Source organism: Danio rerio, chromosome 12 (assembly GCF_049306965.1).
Source record: "Danio rerio strain Tuebingen ecotype United States chromosome 12, GRCz12tu, whole genome shotgun sequence".
Lineage (NCBI taxonomy): Eukaryota > Metazoa > Chordata > Actinopteri > Cypriniformes > Danionidae > Danio > Danio rerio.
In genome coordinates this window covers 31,630,455-31,652,188 of record NC_133187.1, presented here as the reverse complement: position 1 = coordinate 31,652,188, position 21,734 = coordinate 31,630,455, and the positions used below count along the sequence as shown (strand labels likewise).

Below are 21,734 nucleotides of genomic sequence, written 5' to 3'. Positions count from 1 at the left end.
GTTTTCCATGGTGTGCTGAATACCCCCCCACACACACACACTGTAGTTCACAAATGTAAATATAAAATCATATTTTAAGTATTACTAAAAAAAGTTTATGTAAAATTTGTCTTATTTATTCTGCAGTTATTTCTTTTTAAAACTGCTAAGCCAGTCTATGACATTTGAGTCATCAGTCAAACTGACAGCCCCTCACTAAACCACAAGAGCTTTTTATGGCTTCCTGTTCGTGTGTCAAGTTAAATGTTGTAAAGTGTAAAGCACATGACGCTTTTGGCCTGTGAAAGACACACTCGCACAGGCTAATCCATAGGAGAAGCAGACATCCAGTTCACATTCTATTTTAGTAATGAGAATCCAAGAGCGCTTCAATTATAGTCTTTACACATTTACTGACACTGGCAGCATGTCTTCTTTAGCACTAAATGGCACAGTCTGACAGAAAACTGTCTTACGTAGACTTCTAGCTTAGCGAGTTTTTAACACTTTTTCACGCCACACAATCTTAAATATGATGATCCCCTTTGGGCCTCTTCCAACAACAAAAAAACAAATCCAAATTTGACTTTTTATTAAGTTCACCTGTTTGTATCTTTTGAATTCTTCTGAAATCATTCTAATGTGCTGATGCGATGCTTAAGAAACATTACTTGCATGAACTTTGAAAAGCAGCATTTATTTCAAATAGAACCTATTGTGATTTTAAATGCATTTGCTGTCATTTCTCGTCATACCTCCTGTATTTCATAGGGTTAGGTAAGGCGTAGACATTATTAACTGTGATGGTTGGGTTTAGGTTTGGGGAAGGTGTTAACATTATTAACAATGATGGTTGGGTTTAGAGTTGGGGAAGGTGTAGATGTTAATAACTGTGATGATTGGGTTTAGGCTTGGGAAAGGCGTAGACGTTAATAACTGTGATGGTTGGGGAAGGTGTAGACGTTAATAACTTTGATAGGGTTAAGGGTTAGGTAAGGTGTAGACATTAATAACTGTGATGGTTGGGTTTAGGCTTGGGAAAGGCTTAGACGTTAAAAACGTTGATGGTTGGAGAAGGTGTAGACGTTAATAACTATGATGATTGGGTTAAGGGTTAGGTAAGGTGTAGACAATTAATAACTATGATGGTTGGGTTTAGGGTTATAGAAGGTGTAGACTTTAATAAATTTGATGGTTGGGTTTAGGTTTGGGGAAGGTGTAGATATTAATAACTGATATTATGGTAGATGTAGACCTTAATAACAATGATGGTTGGGTTTAGGGTTGGGGAAGATGTAGTCGTTAATAACTGTGATGGTTGGTTCAAAGGTTGGGAAGTAGACTAAATAACTGTGATGGTTCGGTTAAAGGTTGGGGAAGATGTAGTCGTTAATAACTGTGATAGTTGGGTTAAAGGTTGGGAAGTAGACGTTAATAACTGTGATGGTAGGGTTAAAGGTTGGGAAGTAGACGTTAATATCTGTGATGGTGGGGTTAAAGGTTGGGGAAGTAGACGTTAATAACTGTGATAGTTGGGTTAAAGGTTGGGAAGTAGACGTTAATAACTGTGATGGTAGGGTTAAAGGTTGGGAAGTAGACGTTAATATCTGTGATGGTGGGGTTAAAGGTTGGGGAAGTAGACGTTAATAACTGTGATGGGGGGGTTAAAGGTGGGGAAGTAGACGTTAATAACTGTGATGGTAGGGTTAAAGTTTGGGAAGTAGACGTTAATATCTGTGATGGTGGGGTTAAAGGTTGGGGAAGTAGACGTTAATAACTGATCGTTGGGTTAAAGGTTGGGAAGTAGACGTTAATAACTGTGATAGTTGGGTTAAAGGTTGGGAAGTAGACGTTAATAACTGTGATAGTTGGGTTAAAGGTTGGGAAGTAGACGTTAATAACTGTGATAGTTGGGTTAAAGGTTGGGAAGTAGACGTTAATAACTGTGATGGTTGGGTTAAAGGTTGAAGAAGTAGACGTTAATAACTGTGATAGTTGGGTTAAAGGTTGGGAAGTAGACGTTAATAACTGTGATGGTAGGGTTAAAGGTTGGGAAGTAGACGTTAATATCTGTGATGGTGGGGTTAAAGGTTGGGGAAGTAGACGTTAATAACTGTGATAGTTGGGTTAAAGGTTGGGAAGTAGACGTTAATAACTGTGATGGTAGGGTTAAAGGTTGGGAAGTAGACGTTAATATCTGTGATGGTGGGGTTAAAGGTTGGGGAAGTAGACGTTAATAACTGTGATGGGGGGGTTAAAGGTGGGGAAGTAGACGTTAATAACTGTGATGGTAGGGTTAAAGGTTGGGAAGTAGACGTTAATATCTGTGATGGTGGGGTTAAAGGTTGGGGAAGTAGACGTTAATAACTGATCGTTGGGTTAAAGGTTGGGAAGTAGACGTTAATAACTGTGATAGTTGGGTTAAAGGTTGGGAAGTAGACGTTAATAACTGTGATAGTTGGGTTAAAGGTTGGGAAGTAGACGTTAATAACTGTGATAGTTGGGTTAAAGGTTGGGAAGTAGACGTTAATAACTGTGATGGTTGGGTTAAAGGTTGAAGAAGTAGACGTTAATAACTGTGATAGTTGGGTTAAAGGTTGGGAAGTAGACGTTAATAACTGTGATAGTTGGGTTAAAGGTTGGGAAGTAGACGTTAATAACTGTGATAGTTGGGTTAAAGGTTGGGAAGTAGACGTTAATAACTGTGATGGTTGGGTTAAAGGTTGAGGAAGTAGACGTTAATAACTGTGATGGTTGGGTTAAAGGTTGAAGAAGTAGACGTTAATAACTGTGATGGTTGGGTTAAAGGTTGAAGAAGTAGACGTTAATAACTGTGATAGTTGGGTTAAAGGTTGAAGAAGTAGACGTTAATAACTGTGATGGGGGGGTTAAAGGTTGGGAAGTAGACGTTAATAACTGTGATAGTTGGGTTAAAGGTTGGGAAGTAGACGTTAATAACTGTAATAGTTGGGTTAAAGGTTGGGAAGTAGACGTTAATAACTGTGATAGTTGGGTTAAAGGTTGGGGAAGTAGACGTTAATAACTGTGATAGTTGGGTTAAAGGTTGGGGAAGTATACGTTAATAACTGATATTTGGGTTAAAGGTTGGGAAGTAGACGTTAATAACTGTGATGGGGGGGTTAAAGGTTGAAGAAGTAGACGTTAATAACTGTGATGGGGGGGTTAAAGGTTGGGAAGTAGACGTTAATAACTGTGATGGTTGGGTTAAAGGTTGGGAAGTAGACGTTAATAACTGTGATAGTTGGGTTAAAGGTGGGGAAGTAGACGTTAATAACTGTGATGGTTGGGTTAAAGGTTGGGGAAGTAGACGTTAATAACTGTGATAGTTGGGTTAAAGGTTGGGGAAGTAGACGTTAATAACTGTGATAGTTGGGTTAAAGGTTGGGAAGTAGACGTTAATAACTGTGATAGTTGGGTTAAAGGTGGGGAAGTAGACGTTAATAACTGTGATGGTTGGGTTAGATGTAGACATTAATAACTAAGATGGTTAATTTGAGGGTTGGGGAAGGTGTAGACTTTATTAACTGTGATAGTTGGGTTAAAGGTTGGGAAGTAGACGTTAATAACTGTGATGGTAGGGTTAAAGGTTGGGAAGTAGACGTTAATATCTGTGATGGTGGGGTTAAAGGTTGGGGAAGTAGACGTTAATAACTGTGATAGTTGGGTTAAAGGTTGGGAAGTAGACGTTAATAACTGTGATAGTTGGGTTAAAGGTTGGGAAGTAGACGTTAATAACTGTGATAGTTGGGTTAAAGGTTGGGAAGTAGACGTTAATAACTGTGATAGTTGGGTTAAAGGTTGGGAAGTAGACGTTAATAACTGTGATGGTTGGGTTAAAGGTTGAAGAAGTAGACGTTAATAACTGTGATGGTTGGGTTAAAGGTTGAAGAAGTAGACGTTAATAACTGTGATAGTTGGGTTAAAGGTTGAAGAAGTAGACGTTAATAACTGTGATAGTTGGGTTAAAGGTTGGGAAGTAGACGTTAATAACTGTAATAGTTGGGTTAAAGGTTGGGAAGTAGACGTTAATAACTGTGATAGTTGGGTTAAAGGTTGGGGAAGTAGACGTTAATAACTGTGATAGTTGGGTTAAAGGTTGGGGAAGTATACGTTAATAACTGATATTTGGGTTAAAGGTTGGGAAGTAGACGTTAATAACTGTGATGGGGGGGTTAAAGGTTGAAGAAGTAGACGTTAATAACTGTGATGGGGGGGTTAAAGGTTGGGAAGTAGACGTTAATAACTGTGATGGTTGGGTTAAAGGTTGGGGAAGTAGACGTTAATAACTGTGATAGTTGGGTTAAAGGTTGGGAAGTAGACGTTAATAACTGTGATAGTTGGGTTAAAGGTGGGGAAGTAGACGTTAATAACTGTGATGGTTGGGTTAAAGGTTGGGGAAGTAGACGTTAATAACTGTGATAGTTGGGTTAAAGGTTGGGAAGTAGACGTTAATAACTGTGATAGTTGGGTTAAAGGTTGGGAAGTATACGTTAATAACTGTGATGGTTGGGTTAGATGTAGACATTAATAACTAAGATGGTTAATTTGAGGGTTGGGGAAGGTGTAGACTTTATTAACTGTGATAGTTGGGTTAAAGGTTGGGAAGTAGACGTTAATAACTGTGATGGTAGGGTTAAAGGTTGGGAAGTAGACGTTAATATCTGTGATGGTGGGGTTAAAGGTTGGGGAAGTAGACGTTAATAACTGTGATAGCTGGGTTAAAGGTTGGGAAGTAGACGTTAATAACTGTGATAGTTGGGTTAAAGGTTGGGAAGTAGACGTTAATAACTGTGATAGTTGGGTTAAAGGTTGGGAAGTAGACGTTAATAACTGTAATAGTTGGGTTAAAGGTTGGGAAGTAGACGTTAATAACTGTGATGGTTGGGTTAAAGGTTGAAGAAGTAGACGTTAATAACTGTGATAGTTGGGTTAAAGGTTGGGAAGTAGACGTTAATAACTGTGATAGTTGGGTTAAAGGTTGGGAAGTAGACGTTAATAACTGTGATAGTTGGGTTAAAGGTTGGGAAGTAGACGTTAATAACTGTGATAGTTGGGTTAAAGGTTGGGAAGTAGACGTTAATAACTGTGATAGTTGGGTTAAAGGTTGGGAAGTAGACGTTAATAACTGTGATGGGGGGGTTAAAGGTTGAGGAAGTAGACGTTAATAACTGTGATGGTTGGGTTAAAGGTTGAAGAAGTAGACGTTAATAACTGTGATGGGGGGGTTAAAGGTTGAAGAAGTAGACGTTAATAACTGTGATGGGGGGGTTAAAGGTTGGGAAGTAGACGTTAATAACTGTGATAGTTGGGTTAAAGGTTGGGAAGTAGACGTTAATAACTGTAATAGTTGGGTTAAAGGTTGGGAAGTAGACGTTAATAACTGTGATAGTTGGGTTAAAGGTTGGGGAAGTAGACGTTAATAACTGTGATAGTTGGGTTAAAGGTTGGGGAAGTATACGTTAATAACTGATAGTTGGGTTAAAGGTTGGGAAGTAGACGTTAATAACTGTGATGGGGGGGTTAAAGGTTGAAGAAGTAGACGTTAATAACTGTGATGGGGGGGTTAAAGGTTGGGAAGTAGACGTTAATAACTGTGATGGTTGGGTTAAAGGTTGGGAAGTAGACGTTAATAACTGTGATAGTTGGGTTAAAGGTGGGGAAGTAGACGTTAATAACTGTGATGGTTGGGTTAAAGGTTGGGGAAGTAGACGTTAATAACTGTGATAGTTGGGTTAAAGGTTGGGGAAGTAGACGTTAATAACTGTGATAGTTGGGTTAAAGGTTGGGAAGTATACGTTAATAACTGTGATGGTTGGGTTAGATGTAGACATTAATAACTAAGATGGTTAATTTGAGGGTTGGGGAAGGTGTAGACTTTATTAACAGTGATGGTTGGGTTTAAGTGTGGAGTATGTGTAGACGTTAATAACTGATGTACAATGCCATGTTGTCGACAACATAGTTTTGACGTGGGTCTCCATAACTTTAAGTTATGCCTCTAACGTACTGCAAGTTATGCCTCTAAGGCCCCTTCATGCTACGTCCTGTCTTGAAGTGTGCAGACGGACCCTGCTCATCCATAGTACAGTTAATAACACCACGGAAAAGTTATTAACCCGGTTCTCAACTGTTATTACTGTGTTATTCAGACAAACACACAAAGCCATTGTCACCACCACAAACCCCACCTCGCCCCGGTCTCCTCGAGACAAATGTTGGCAGGTATACTGCTGTTCATTGAATTTTTTATAGGTTACATGAAATTAAAATATAGTCTGTTAGTTTTAAGGACATCAATATGTTGGTGTGTTCCAAAATAGTCACAAAATGTGCCTTTTTGAGATATAAAAATATAAACATGCCGTTTGTATCCTCCGTCCAAATGGATCAATGTTTTTTTACAAGACCTCATACTTCAGTTTCTCATCAAAGCTGGACCTAAATGCTCTTTAGTATCCCTTTTAAGACGCTTCCGATTTGCTTTTCATTATATGTGCTTTAGCTCAACCACTCTCGCTGGCAGAACTGTGATACAATACTATTGACTGCTTTTTAAAACTGGCATGGGCTACGCTATGCCCCACCCTCTTTTCATTTTTCAGTTGAGATTACATCAAACATTGAATGAAAATGCCCATTTCAAAGCCTTTCACGAGACCTTTACAGTTTACTGACCGCATGTGTATTAAAAACAATAAATATAAATGAAGACGTTAAAAGACCTTCTTTAGTTTGTTTAATGTAAGTTTGTCTTTGTCTCTTGCATGTCTTACAGCCCTGTTCTATATGTTTATCTATATATATTTTTCTTTTACAGCTAACCAGTACAACAACAATGCAGAAATGATACTTGGAGAGCACTTCTTCTTTTTTTTTTTTTTTTTTTTTTTTTGGGGATGAGCAAAAGAAAACGTTCTCACTGAATGTACAAAGAGCACACTTGACACATACTGGACTGTGGTATCAACCCTCAAAGTTACTTCTGGATTTTATCACTAAAACGTAAGTCATAGTTCACACAACAGAGGTGAAACACTAGCCAAAAAAAATAATAATAATAATAAATAAACATGTTAGAAATCAAGCATAATATTTGGTGGCCGAGAAAGCTTAACATGCTGCAATTTCAGAAAACAAGTGCAATTACAAAAGACGCCAGCAAATTAAGAAAAGATCTTCATCTATTTGCAAATCCTCACATTGCAAACACATTGAAAAACGCACTGCATTTTACCACAATGCAAACAAATTAACAAAATGTGGTGCCTTTTTTCACAATGCAAACAATTTATGAAAGCGCGTTTTTGTAAATTGTTAGCATTGTAAGAAAATGCAGCAAGTTTTCGTAAATTGTTTGTATTGTCAGAAAAAGCAGCACGTTTTCTTAAATTGTTTGCATTGTCAGAAAAAGCAGCACGTTTTCGTGAATTGTTTGCGTTGTGAAAAAATGCAGCACGTTTTTGTAAATTGTTTGCATTGTCAGAAAATGCAGCACGTTTTCGTAAATTGTTTGCGTTGTGAGAAAATGCAGCACGTTTTTGTAAATTGATTGCGTTGTGAGAAAATGCAGCACGTTTTTGTAAATTGTTTGCATTGTGAGAATGCAGCACATTTCCGTAAATTATTTGCGTTGTGAGAAAATGCAGCATGTTTTCGTAAATTGTTTGCGTTGTGAGAAAATGCAGCACGTTTTCGTAAGTTGTTTGCGTTGTGAGAAAATGCAGCATGTTTTCGTAAATTGTTTGCGTTGTGAGAAAATGCAGCACGTTTTCGTAAATTGTTTGCGTTGTGAGAAAATGCAGCACGTTTTCGTAAATTATTTGCGTTGTGAGAAAATGCAGCACATTTTTGTAAATTGTTTGCGTTGTGAGAATGCAGCACATTTCCGTAAATTGTTTGCGTTGTGAGAAAATGCAGCATGTTTTCGTAAATTGTTTGCGTTGTGAGAAAATGCAGCACGTTTTCGTAAGTTGTTTGCGTTGTGAGAAAATGCAGCATGTTTTCGTAAATTGTTTGCGTTGTGAGAAAATGCAGCACGTTTTCGTAAATTGTTTGCGTTGTGAGAAAATGCAGCACGTTTTCGTAAATTATTTGCGTTGTGAGAAAATGCAGCACATTTTTGTAAATTGTTTGCGTTGTGAGAATGCAGCACATTTCCGTAAATTGTTTGCGTTGTGAGAAAATGCAGCATGTTTTCGTAAAATGTTTGCGTTGTGAGAAAATGCAGCACGTTTTCGTAAGTTGTTTGCGTTGTGAGAAAATGCAGCACGTTTTCGTAAATTGTTTGCGTTGTGAGAAAATGCAGCACGTTTTCTTAAATTGTTTGCGTTGTGAGAAAATGCAGCACGTTTTCTTAAATTGTTTGCGTTGTGAGAAAATGCAGCACGTTTTCGTAAATTATTTGCGTTGTGAGAAAATGCAGCACATTTTTGTAAATTGTTTGCGTTGTGAGAATGCAGCACATTTCCGTAAATTGTTTGCGTTGTGAGAAAATGCAGCACATTTTCATGATTTGTTTGCATTGTCATAAAATGCAGCGTGTTTTCGTAAATCGTTGGCATATGGAGAAAATACAGCACATTTTAATTTAGAGGATTAGCAGCACATGTGCTGTCAAATGGATGAAGATCATTTCTCAATTTGCTGGTTATTTGCAGTTGCATGTGTTTTCTTAAATTGCAGCACGTTAAGCTCTCTCGGCCACCGTAATAATATGGTTATAAAACAAAGATGGTATTTACAAGTAGAGGCAGAAATTCTCAAAATAAGGAGATTGCTCTCACCCTTGTTTCACTGAAGAGGACAAAAACTAAAATAGATTTGACATTTACAAATTTAAACGAGTCCAGAAAGAAAAAAAAGGACAAAAAAAAAATCCTCTGCCCGTGTGTTGATGTGATAAAGTGTTGTGTCTATCCTGATGTTCGTTTCCCAAACCGTATCATCCGAGCTGGAGCACCACAAAAAGTCACTGCCACTTTGAGGGAGAATGGAGTTTGTGGGCCCTAATAAGGGACTGTAGCAGCAGGTTTTGCTGATAAGCCTTCAAAAAATCCTGTGCACTGCTTGACACTCTTAGTTAGAGTTGCAGGCTTTCCCTTGGCATCAGCTCAGAGGAAATAAATGATCATCTGCAGCACACTAATATGCAGAAGCTGCATCAATCTCTCATTGTCAGTAGTGGTTCTTGCATCTCCATTAATTCCAGTATTCTTTGTCCGATCTTGCTGTGATGGTACAAAAAATGGCACCACATATTAGAGTTCAGGTGACACCTTGCTGACAAAAGTAATCCTAGATGAGCTTTCTGATTGCGTCCATGTTTGTCCATTATCTCCAATAAGTGAGAAAGAAAAGCGGGTGTACCAAGAATAGTTTCATCACACTGAAACACCACAGCGCGCACAGAACCACTTGCGGAAAAACTCAAAATACAACATCTTTTTTGTATGGTACAGAGGCAGCAGCAGCAGGTCTGATCTGGGAGCAGCTATACAGTTTGTGAGGCTGTAAGATGGTCGAGGTGAAGAATTGAGAGCAGAGACAGCAGCAGAAGAACAGTCCAGTCCACCAGACAGACAGCACTAGTCGAGCTCCGAGTGATTGCATTAAAGCTACTGGGGTCATTCAGCTGCTGATCCTGTGGAGAAAGGTCATATTTTGAATTTCAGGCATTCTGTTCTGTGCAATGTCATTTTTTGATTCTTATAGATGTTTTATCAGAAAAAAAGTGATATGTCAAGCAAAAAGAAAGCTACTTTTTTCACTTATAGATGTTTCTAATGCTTTGCTTATTACGGAAGCCCACTTAAGCTATTCTACTACTTTTTCTCAAAATGATCACTTTCTAGCTTACAATTTGCAACTGACATTTGGGACTTTTTTCTTCTGACTGTGATGGATAATATGCAGCATATCTCTTCATTTTAAATCGCATAGGTTTTGTTTGTGTCGTCCACACTACTCCGGCATCGTTGATCCAGTTTAGGACTTCTGGTGTTCTGTTTCATTATAGATTAACTGAAACACAAACTATTAAAAACAAAGTCACGGTTATCCACGCTCTTTGACTGGTATTACAATACTTTGTATAGTAAAAGCGTATACACAATTAACGTAAATGGTCATGTATCGTGTTAGAATGACTTTACACATTGAAGTCTAATACTTTCATGTGCATTTTTTTTTCCGTATTTTTGTATCCGAAAAAAAATTGCCACTTAGACAAACCTTGCACACTGAGTCCAATGTGTTTTAATTAATCCATTCTGAAAAAAAAAATGCATTTTTAAATCAATTGGAGCAGTGTTGCTTTGTTCTCTTTTCTTCTCCAAAACAGAAAGAGGTATAGACTACATATTGTGTTCATCCAATACTGCATAGAGAGGAAGGAGACTTCAGCTCATTATCAAAGAGCTGCGCTGGATTATCCTGAATGCAAAGTGTAACGGTCAATATGGCGAAGAAAGCCCCGCCTACTAATAGAGGAGCCAATCCTCGATTGCTTGCTGACGATTCTTCTGGGGAGGGGCTGGGACCAGACGTGAGTTTCTGCAGATTTTGTCTGATTCTATTGTTTAGAAATGAAACTAAAGACAGTTGTTGTTTTTATTTTATAGTTGTTTCCTAATATGAAATGACATTGTAAACTTGGCAAATTTTGGAGAGTTTGATGTTTCCCCATTCAAACAGAATGCCTGAGCATACTGGCCGAGAGGCATTTCAAAAATAGCTGCTGAGTGAAATGACTTGCCTTAGAGCAGGGGTTCTCAACCTTTTTCACTTCGGGGCCCACTTCTTTCTCCAATCAATTTTTGAAAGCCCATCTCTCTGACATTTTCTTTAAAATGTTTGTTTGAAATGTATATATACATTATTTTCTATTATAAGCATTTTAGAAAAAAATATTATTTTTGTTTAAATTTAATAATATATAAAACTAAAATTATAAAATATATTATATATTAAAAAAAATTTTTTAAACACAAATTCAAAGAGAACCACAGGTCAACATGGAGATTGCAAAAGACCAGCTTCTGCTTGAAACTGGACTGAATATCTACAATTAAATATGTACAGTACGATTGAAAAATATACAAACAAGTAAAATACAGTAAAACACCCTAAATCTGTTGAAACGTGTCGATATGATGGCGGTTGAGTTTGTAGCTGGATATTATTGGGAGATCACTGACAGGATCAGTGAACAGCTCCGCCAGAACCTGTCTGATGCAAATTTATTTGACATTCTAATGCAGAAACAACACTGAGCCTCGCTAGATCCTCCTGTATGCGCGTCCATTATAAAACACTCATAGGACATTCATTTGGACAACTATGTGGATATATTAAATAGTTCACACAAAAATACACAAGGAGAGACTTTCACTTCATGCAGTAATGAACAGACTTGCATGTACTAGTTGCAGACCCGATCATGAGACTTTGCGCCGAGTTTGAATCAATCAGAGAACTAGAGAAAGTGCTTTACTTCGATCATTTTAATATAGCATATTAATAATAAAATCCAAAATTTATAGTACAATATTGAGAGTTAATTTTAAGCGATCCCGCAGCCCACCTGCAGGATCGCTGAGGCCTGCTAGTGTCAAAACAGCTCTCAAAGTACTTTTTCGGATGCGAAAACAAAATGAAACCCAGTTAGAATGTATACTATAATACACAAGAGCTTCAGAGGCAGTGTGTCAATACGATTAACACAACATGAGGTCGAATAAGATTTTTAACATGTGAAAAATACGGACGGAATTTACTGATCCAGTGTGCAATAACCTTTAGACTGTATATTGTGAATAGTGTGAAAAATGTAGCGTAAACGGCACCCCAGAAAGTCACAGATTTGAAAAATTTGCAATTGTAAGAAATAAGGTCCCAATTGTGTTGTTTTATAATCGATCTAATTTCTATTACTGTGATTGTATGTTAGTTAAGTTTGTAATTGTGAGAATAACAACATTGTTTTAATTAAGTAAAAAACAAAAAAAAACTCATGCTAAATTTTTATCCCATATTATAATGTGAGCATAAAGTACAGTGGAAATCTCTCAATGCGTAAAAAACAACAACAACATAAAGAAGAAATACATTAAATCTGTGACTAAAGTTATGTAATATAATATAATATAATATAATATAATATAATATAACATAATATAATATAATATAATATAATATAATATAATATAATATAATATAATATAATATAATATAATATCGGATAATATCAGATAATATTCATATAATGTAATACAATTTATATAATATAATATAATTAATATAATGTAATATTCATATAATAAAATATAATATCAGATAATAAATATAATATAATATAATATAATATAATATAATATAATATAATATAATATAATATAATATAATATAATATCGGATAATATCAGATAATATTCATATAATGTAATACAATTTATATAATATAATATAATTAATATAATGTAATATTCATATAATAAAATATAATATCAGATAATAAATATAATATAATATAATATAATATAATATAATATAATATAATATAATATAATATAATATAATATAATATAATATAATATAATATAATATAATATAATAAAATAAAATAAAATAAAATATGGACTTCCATACTGTTGTGTACACATATGGCATGTCTTGCATTCAAAAAAGGCTTGATTACTTAGACACAAAAATGTACAGCAAGCATCTTGTTCAAACAGTCCATAAATGACTGTAGGAATATAGGTGGCCTAAGTGGAAATGTATGACACTTACCACACAAAGAACGTCCAGAGTAACATTGCTTTTCAGTTTCTGAGCCTGTAAAGAAAGAGAAAAAGAGGCAGACTGAAAAGTACAGACTGAAAAGTCAATTACTTGCAAGAAGCTCTTCAAGGTTTTGTGTTATAAACCATTTCTCAGACTGAAGCATTTCCATCTAGCAGCCCTCTAAAGCAAGTTCAGTGTGATCTGAATCGAGCGCAGCCTCAATAAAGCACTGTAATTCACCACAGCAAATAGAGGTCATGCGATTCTGGCCTGAAAGAGAGGTCTTTCTGACTGAGATGTAATGTTATGATAATGAGCCCTATAACCCACATGCAAACACCACACGTTTACACCGCTGTGGCCGACTGGGCTCTCTTGGGTCCTGCTTCTTTTTAAAACAATGTGTGTTTCATTGTGTGCAGGAGGTCAGTGTGTTTGCATCAATATGTGACACACCAATATATTTTAATACTGCGTTCTGCTATCCAGTTCCTCACTCTCTCTCACACACACACACACACACACAAACACACACGCAGAGGTTTGTTGAAACGATAAAGTGATTCCTCTGAGAATCTGGAATATAATAACGGTACTGCACAATGGAGAGAGAACGAGAGCTAATTCTTGCGAAAAGCATTGTGGGATAAAATGATTAATAGCCTTCCTGGAAGTCTATCTGACAAAAGAAACTGTGTCTACTAATAAATCATGATATTGTTATTACTGCAATATGATGAATTGTTGCGCTGTATCTGCAGGAGAGGATCTGGCGCTCTGTATTTGGGGTTTGTTATGAGCTGCAGATTTAGAAAAAAGTTAAACACAAGTTCAGTTTCATGAAGAATGCCTGTGAGGTTGTTGTTTCTTAGAAAATAAAATAACTCATTTTGACCCATGACGAGATTTGATGTTTGGATTTTTGAAGAAACATTTATACATTAAGGGCCCTATCATACACCCAGAGCAATTAGGCGCAAGGCATGTTTGGCGTGATTTGTTGCTATTTTCAGACCAGCACAACGGTAATATTCACGTTTTGCACCAAGCTGTTTAAATTGCAAATCCATTTGTGCCACTTTGTGGACTCATGGGTGTGCTGGTCTAAAAAAGGAGGTGTGTTAAGGCGCATTGTTGGCGCGTTGCTATTTTGAGAAACCTAAAAGTGACTGCGCCACTGCCTAACTAAAATCTGTACAGGATGTACAGCAATACACAAATATCTTTACATATGAAAACAATTGTTGGATTAAAATGTTACAAAAATTATTATTTTATATAACCAATGCCTTCATGCCTACATGTTAGGGGGCTTTTTGCAGTTTATTCATGACAATTTGCATTTGTATAATGTTATTATTATTAGAAATAATATTAATTATATGCACATTTATGTTTGTTTAAATAAAAACAGTTTAGATTTGTCCACCTGTCGGGTTTGGGATCACCATATGGGGCATAAGTATAGGATGTGTCTTTGGATATAACTCTTTTAACTCTATTTTGACCTCACTTCGTTATTATTGCTCATTTATTCGTTTGCTGGAAATTAGAACTTAATTTAGAAATACTTTTGAAACAAATCGTTGCGCTAAACAAACAAAATTACAAAATTAAATATATAAGCTAATGAATGTCTTCAATTGAGTGAGTTTCCACAATTTTCTTGCTCCACGAAAGTAAAGGAGTAAAGTAAAGAGAAAGTAAAGTGGCCGAATGGAGGAGGCTTGTTCTTTATCCTCAGGCTGCAGATGGTCTGTTTAACTGTTTTCTCACTAGTGAAACGTTCGATTTTTCCACTTACAAAGTTCGCTATGTAAACAGCAAATGCGCCATGGTGCGACAAAACCGACTCTTATAAGCAACGGGAGAGAAGACTCTGATTGGTTTAATAGATGTTATGCTCAAAACACACCCATAAGTCATTAAGAGAATAAGAACAACCCTGTTAGACCATGCGCTGGGGCGCAGAGTGTATTTTCCCATCCTTAAAATAGCAAAAGAGGATTCCGACATGTCCTTAATGCTGTTGCATCATGTGCTTTAGACTTTGTGCTCAGATCATTAAAAAGAGCCCAAATTCTTTAGTTTGATCAATGTTGAAATTGTGCTATTTAGACAACAAAATTTGTTGTGGGTCTTTACAAAATCATAAAACGCTGTGAGAAACAATTTTTAAAAATAATATTTTTAAATATTAACTTGACTGGCTCAAAGCATATGGCACATATTTTGTTTTATTAAAATAAATGTTTCATATAATTAAATGCATGTTTTTTTTCTCTAATATAATTTCATAATTTGTATTATTATTATTATTATTATTATTATTATTATTATTATTATTATCATAATCATTATCATCATCATCATCATTATTATTATTATTATTATTATTATTATCATCATTATTATTTGAACAAAAAGTATTAGCATTAGAATGAAAAAAAAAACTTGTATCAATACTTTTTTCAATCTTTTTTTTTGTAATGTATTTTGTATGGATGGACTTTATAAAGGTTTATAGCAGCTTTATATCTGTATTTAATGTCAGGAGTACATGGAATATATATTAAAAAAAAAACATTGCTTCAGATATACTTTAATCAAAACAGTTTTAATTAATATTGGGTAATTATGTGTATTTATTGGCACATTTATTGTGTCACAGGACAATGGTGCCAGTGCGCTCACCCCACTAGCTGTAGCTCGGTGGATGGGATAATTAGGAGGCCATGATGGAGGGAATTTGGCCAGGACACTGGGGTTACACCCCTACTCTTTACAAGAAGTGCCATGGGATTTTTAATGACCACAGAGAGTCAGGACTTCAGTTTAACGTCTCATCTGAAAGACAGCGCTCACTGACAGTGTAGTGTCCCCTTCACTATACTGGGCCATTAGGATACACACAGACCACAGGTTGAGCGCCCCCTGCTGGCATCACTAGCACCAATTCCAACAGCAACCTAGTTTTACTATGTGGTCTCCCATCCAGCTACTAACCAGGCTCAGAACTGCTTAGCTTCAATGAGTTACTGGCCTTCGGCTGGAGGGTGATATGGCTGTGGCTATGAATGAAATTCATTTAATGACAATAAAAAAACACTTTTCTTGTAGTTCAATAAAAGTGAATGTAAAATGCCTAACAATTACAGCACCTTTAAGTATGAAGCTTATACTTTCGTTGAACCGTAGACTTGCACATCACTGTAATCACTTTCCATTTTCATAACAATGGCTGGAACGCAATTATGTTCAATTGACAGCTTCAGACTATATTTAACCAGAAATATCCCTTTAAAGATCTGCATCTGTGTGTATGCCAGTCATTTTAGAGCCGTCACATGTGCCAGGCTTGAACTCAGATGTGAAGATATGTTTCCCTAATGGGTGGGTTTATCCTGCTTAAGGGTGTTCCTCGTGTTAATATACCAGCCAATTAGCAGTGACATGACAGCTCTGGCAGTTTGATGTATCTCATTTCTGCCCAGAGGCTCTATGTGTGTGTGTTATCACTGCGGCAGCCCAAACCCATCAATCAAAAGTAAGCCCTCGTCTCACTCCGAGCCTCCAAAAATGAAAGTCATCCTATGCCAAGCAAAGCCTGAAAGCATCCAAACAAGCTGCCGGCTGTTTGTAAAGTCGACGCAGGCTGTGTATCTTCAACTATCTGTGTGGGCCAGCAGCGTCATGTGTGTTTGATTGACAGCTGTCTTTTACTATTAGATAGAGTCAATATGGTGATTTAAATGGCGGTAATATTTGATGTCCGGGAGATATTTTACACTGCTGTTTTTTTTATTAGACTTTGCTGTCTTTCAACACTGATGGAAAACTTTAGGATGCTTGTCTAACTTCTGTACCTGCAGGCTTCCACAGAAGCTGTAGAGATGGTCTGCATTGCTGTCGAGGTCATTGGTGAGTGTTGGGTCATCCAGGGCGTTGGATGTCCTGTCGCGTCCTTTTGGGGGGGTGTAGGGGTCAGCTGGAGTGGACATGATGGGTGGTTGGGGTTGCCACACTCCTACATCTGTGCCATTGCCAAATGCCTGGATGGCATTGCCTGAGTAATGCAGAAATGAAAAGAAACTGTTTTTAAAATCTATGATTTTCCTCAAATTTTCAAATAATGACTTAAATCTAACACCCTAGGAAAAGTTTAATTTAAATTTAAAGGCAAATTATAGGATTGGACATTGAACACAGTTCAAAGATACAGCTTCATACAAGTTTTATCTTTTGAATCTTTTTGGCTCGAGACTTCTGGTCTCATTCACTTCCATTCATTTTAGATATTAAAAACAGCTCATTCTGCTGCTTGATGTTGCAAGCTGACATTTTCCTATTATATGACTCTGCTTTGTTTGTATAATAATGCAAACACTTGTTTGTAGAGCAAGTAGTTTGACCGTTTTCTGTCGTTTATCATTCCTAGTCATTTCTCTCAAAGAGAGCTGAATTGTAAGTTTTAAAACAATCGCAAAAACGAGTGCACTTCAACATTGAAGAATAAAGTCAATGTCCAGTTTTCTTGAAGCTTATTTCATCCTTGTTAAAACACAGCTAAAAAACTATAGAGCCACAAAATGCCCAAACAGCATTGTGGCTCAGTGTGGTTAGCACTGTCGCCTCACAGCAAGATTCGTCATAGCTGGTTCGAATCCTGGCTGGGCCAGTTGGCATTTCTGTGTGGAGTTTGTATGTTCTCCATGTTCACGTAGGTTTCCTCCGGGGGTTCCAGTTTCGCCCACAATCAAAATACATGCAGTTTTGGTGAATTGGATAAACTAAATTATGGCTGTAGTATATCTGTGTGAGAATGAGCGTGTGTATGGGTGTTTCCCTGTACCGGGTTGCAGCTGGAAGGCCATCTGCTGCACAAAATACACACTGGAATAGTTTGTGGTTCATTTCTCTGTGGTGACCCCTGATAAATAAGGGACTAAGCCAAAGGTAAATAAATGAATCGAAATTGTAGTGAAATTTAAACCACACTGAACTGAACTAAACTGAACTTCCACTCTGAAAACTGGACTGACACCGTTTTAATTTACTAGAACATCTATGTTACACAATATACATGGTGAAAACGCTATGGAAATAGAGATTATTTAAATTAAATTGAATTGAATTGAACTAAACATGCCAATTTATTTTCAAAAATATATATTAAAATCCCTATGATGCAGTTATAAAGAATTTCCTGTGTGAATGTCAAATGTTTCATCTTTTGTTATCAGCACCTGGTTTGATATTAAGAGCTCTTCATCTCTTCTAAGTGTGTTAAAGAGCCACTTAAAAAGCCAGTGTGTTCAAGTCTAAGACCTTCACTTACTCAGTAGTTTCTGGGACCTTTCCGGTGGTAAAACAGGAAGGCCATTATGACTCAACTGTCTTTTTTTAAATGACTTCGTTCTGAAGAGCACTTTTGACTTAGGAGTCTGTTATTTACATCATGCCGCAGCAGGATAAAGGGCAAGTGGGAGATTATTGATGGGTACTTGGTTAAAGAAAAAGCTGTGTGTATATTAAGTATCATCTATTGACAGAGAAGAGGGTAGGCTGACCTTATTATTGAGTGAGTGTTGAGTTTTTCTTAAAGCCAGAGCAGCAGACTCATTTTTCCTAGGGTTTAAAGGACTTTTAAAGCTTCTTTGTGTGCTTACTTTACTGTATTATTGCTTCTTATGACTATTACATTGCTCTCATAAGAACCAGTGTGTGTAATATTCTACACTGCCTGACAGGATTCTTGTTGATCCCAGTTGTAAGAGTACAAATAATAACTTGACTTCTAGTTGATCATTTGGAGAAGTGGCAGAAGGTTGATGCAGAGTGGATGGCAGCATCAACAGCCTGAGGTATCAAGACATTTGTGCTGCCAATTACATTGCAAACCACAGGAGAGGGCAAATTCTTCAGCAGGGTAGCGCTCCTTCTTATACTTCAGTCTCCACATCAAAGTTCCTCAAAGCAAAGATGGTCAAGCTGGCTCCAGGATTGGCCAACCCAGTCACCAGATATATGAACATTATTGAGCATGTCTAGGGTAAGATGGAGGAGGAGGCATTGAAGATGAATCCTAATAATCTTGTTGAACTCTGGGAGTCCTGCAAGAACACTTTCTTTGCCATTCCAGATGACTTTATTAATGTTATTTGAATCATTGCAGAGATGTATGGATGCAGTCCTCCAAACTCATGGGAGTCATACACAATATTTTTATTTTAATTATTAAATAATTCTTTTTCCACTGCACCATGACTTTTTATTCTATCCTGTACATTATTTCTGTTAAGTGACAAGATTTTTGTCTAAGCAAAGTCAGACCTTATTGTCCTAATTTAATAATTAAAAATCAAAGCCTAAAGGAAATACTGCTAATAGAAAAAAAAAAAAAATAGAGCAATAGAAACAGAACTAAATATCAGACCGTTTTAGCTAAATATTTATGTTTGAAGAAAGAAAGGTATGGACCGACATGTAAATGAACAAAAGATAAACAATCCCTTTCTGAATCTCAGATGCAGAAAAGCTAGTTCATGCTTTTATGACCTCTAGGCTGGATTACTTTATTGCTCTGTTTGCTGGTTGCCCAACGTCCTCTATTAACAAACGTCAGCAAGTACAAAATGAAGCTGCCAAAGTTCTTACCAGGTCTAGTTAGGTCTGCCTGTTAAGTTTCATATTAATTTTAAAATAAAGCCATAAAGCTTTAAATAATCTAGCTCCTATTTATCTAACCAACCATCTGTCTTGCTACAATCCGGCCCGCTCAAAACTCAGGACTTCTCGTAGTACCTCAAACAGCAAAGTTGAGTAAAGGAAGTCGAGCCTTCTCATTTATTGCTCCTAAACTCTGGAATAGCCTTCCTGATAACGTCAGAGGCTCAGACACACTCTCGCAGTTCAAAACTACATTAAAGACCTATCTTTTTAGCTAAGCATACACTCAATGCATCACTTAGTGGTATGATGCATGAATGTGCCCTACACAGGTTTTTGCTTCTCGTTTATATACACTATGAACAGCAGCTATGATAATTATTCTATTTATTCTCTATGTCTACCTGGGGATACTCATCCCGAGGCCCTCAGATTATGAAGCACCACTGATTTAATCCAAGGCCAGCGACGAGATGATCCCAAGGTTTCCATAATCCTGGACCAGGCCGTATCCTGAGCACCTGCTGTGGTTTTCATGAGGAGTGAAGAGCATGAGACTGACTCTGTGGACAGACGCGTCTCGCTGACGTCCAGCTTCTCCAGTGCCTGGACTGCACGTTTGGACATAGGAGAAATGGTTGTGCCCAACTGAGCCTGGTTTCTCTAGAGGTTTTTTAATTCTTCACTTTCGCCAATTGGTGAAGTTTTTTCCTCATCGCGGTCGCCACTGGCTTGCAGGTTCGGGATCTGTAGAGCTGCGCATCGATGGATTTGCTCTTCAGTGTTTGGATAGTCAGTACTAATTATTAAACCACACTGAACTGAGTTAAACTAATCTAAACCTAAACACTGAAAACCGAACTGACGCTGTTTCAATTTACTATGAACTCCTATGTGAAGCTGCTTTGACACAATCTACATTGTAAAAGCTCTATACAAATAAAGGTGAATTGAAATTGAATTGAATGAGAGATGTTCCCATGCACTCCGATGGAGTGTAAAAAAAGCCCTGCAATGACTACTAACTGAACATAAACAAAAACTGATTTATATCAAAACAAGTGATGTGTCCATTAGCATAAATGGATCATAATAGACCCACTGCTGTCTATAATGTCAGTAATGGGCCCTTCGTCATATACAAATGACGACAGGTTCATTACAATCTAGAACGAGCCAAAAAAAATAAAAACTTTACCTCAATGACTTCTTGCTAGACATACAGTAAATTCTCTCTCCCTTCATCCTTTCCTTGTTATACGTAAACACACAGATGAGGACTTGTCAGATATGAGGTGTGGATGCGCCATACTTCTATATCATCCGGGTTGTCATCCTAAAGGCCATTGTCTCATGTAGACAAATGCTTCCTCTCTTCTGTTCCCTGTCTTTCTCTCTGCATCCAGTTCATCTAAATGGGTGTTTTTAAATAACCCCCTGACAAAATAACGCATGCTTTCCCCCGCTCTTCCAGACCCATGGACACCTGAGTAATGCTTTATTGCCTTTTTATGTCAATCCCCCCTTCTCAGCCATTCCATTTAAGAGGGATTTCTCTGTCTCTCGGCCGTCAGACTGCCCTGAACCGTACAGCAAAACACAAATCGCAGAGATCAGATTTACTGGTGCAGACTGTGAATGATCACGCAGAAGCAACCGAGCGGAATTCAGCTTTAGAGTCAATCTTAATGGCCAAATTCTGTCAGTCAGTGCAGGACGCCATGTAGGCAATGACACGCAGAAGCAGCTGTGAATGAAGATTACTCACGGAGACAACGGTTGTTGGTGAAAAACTCGGTGAACTTGTCACACTCTGCTTTTCCGTTTCCGCTGTTACTACAGTCACACCAAGGTGACACGCTGATGCCAGGTGCGCGGAGGTAGTTCGGGGTCATCACCGTACCTGTGAGTGAAAATATATATGTTAAAGTGTGATGAAAACAGTCAGTTTCTGAGGCAAACATTACATTATTATACAGTGCCCTTATTGTGTTTACAAGTTTTCACATTGTATAGGGGAGAGCGGGGCACAAAGTAACACATTTTGGTTTTGGCCAAATAATAAACAAAGTACTGGGGTTAGACAAACCATATTTCTTTACAAATAACACACAAGCCTCTCCTACAAATGAGCACTGGAATTATGATCGCCGGACCTACGTATGGTTTCTGTGCAGTATTGCCAAAAGTGCCAGGAGTAAAAATGTTACAATTTACCCCACCCACGGGGCAAGTTGTAACAGACACAGGGTTAGTTGTAACACATGCATTTAAGGGCAGAT

The 21,734-nt window shown here is 37.3% G+C and overlaps 1 protein-coding gene and 1 long non-coding RNA gene across 2 annotated transcripts in view; one reads left to right on the top strand and one right to left on the bottom strand.

Moving 5' to 3' along the window:
* Positions 1-21,734, top strand: part of LOC141376818 (uncharacterized) — a 45,932-nt gene that overhangs the window by 14,812 nt on the left and 9,386 nt on the right. The window contains exons 4-6 of the long non-coding RNA XR_012388047.1: positions 6,818-7,002; positions 9,459-9,652; positions 10,340-10,543. This is a non-coding gene — a long non-coding RNA (uncharacterized lncRNA). The remainder of the gene's footprint in view (positions 1-6,817; positions 7,003-9,458; positions 9,653-10,339; positions 10,544-21,734) is intronic.
* The window catches only part of gfra1b (gdnf family receptor alpha 1b), a 54,618-nt gene continuing 42,374 nt past the window's right edge, over positions 9,491-21,734 (bottom strand). Inside the window, 4 exon segments of the mRNA NM_131731.1 lie at positions 9,491-9,640; positions 12,790-12,834; positions 16,650-16,849; positions 21,221-21,355. Coding sequence (NP_571806.1) covers positions 9,491-9,640; positions 12,790-12,834; positions 16,650-16,849; positions 21,221-21,355 — 530 coding nt within the window.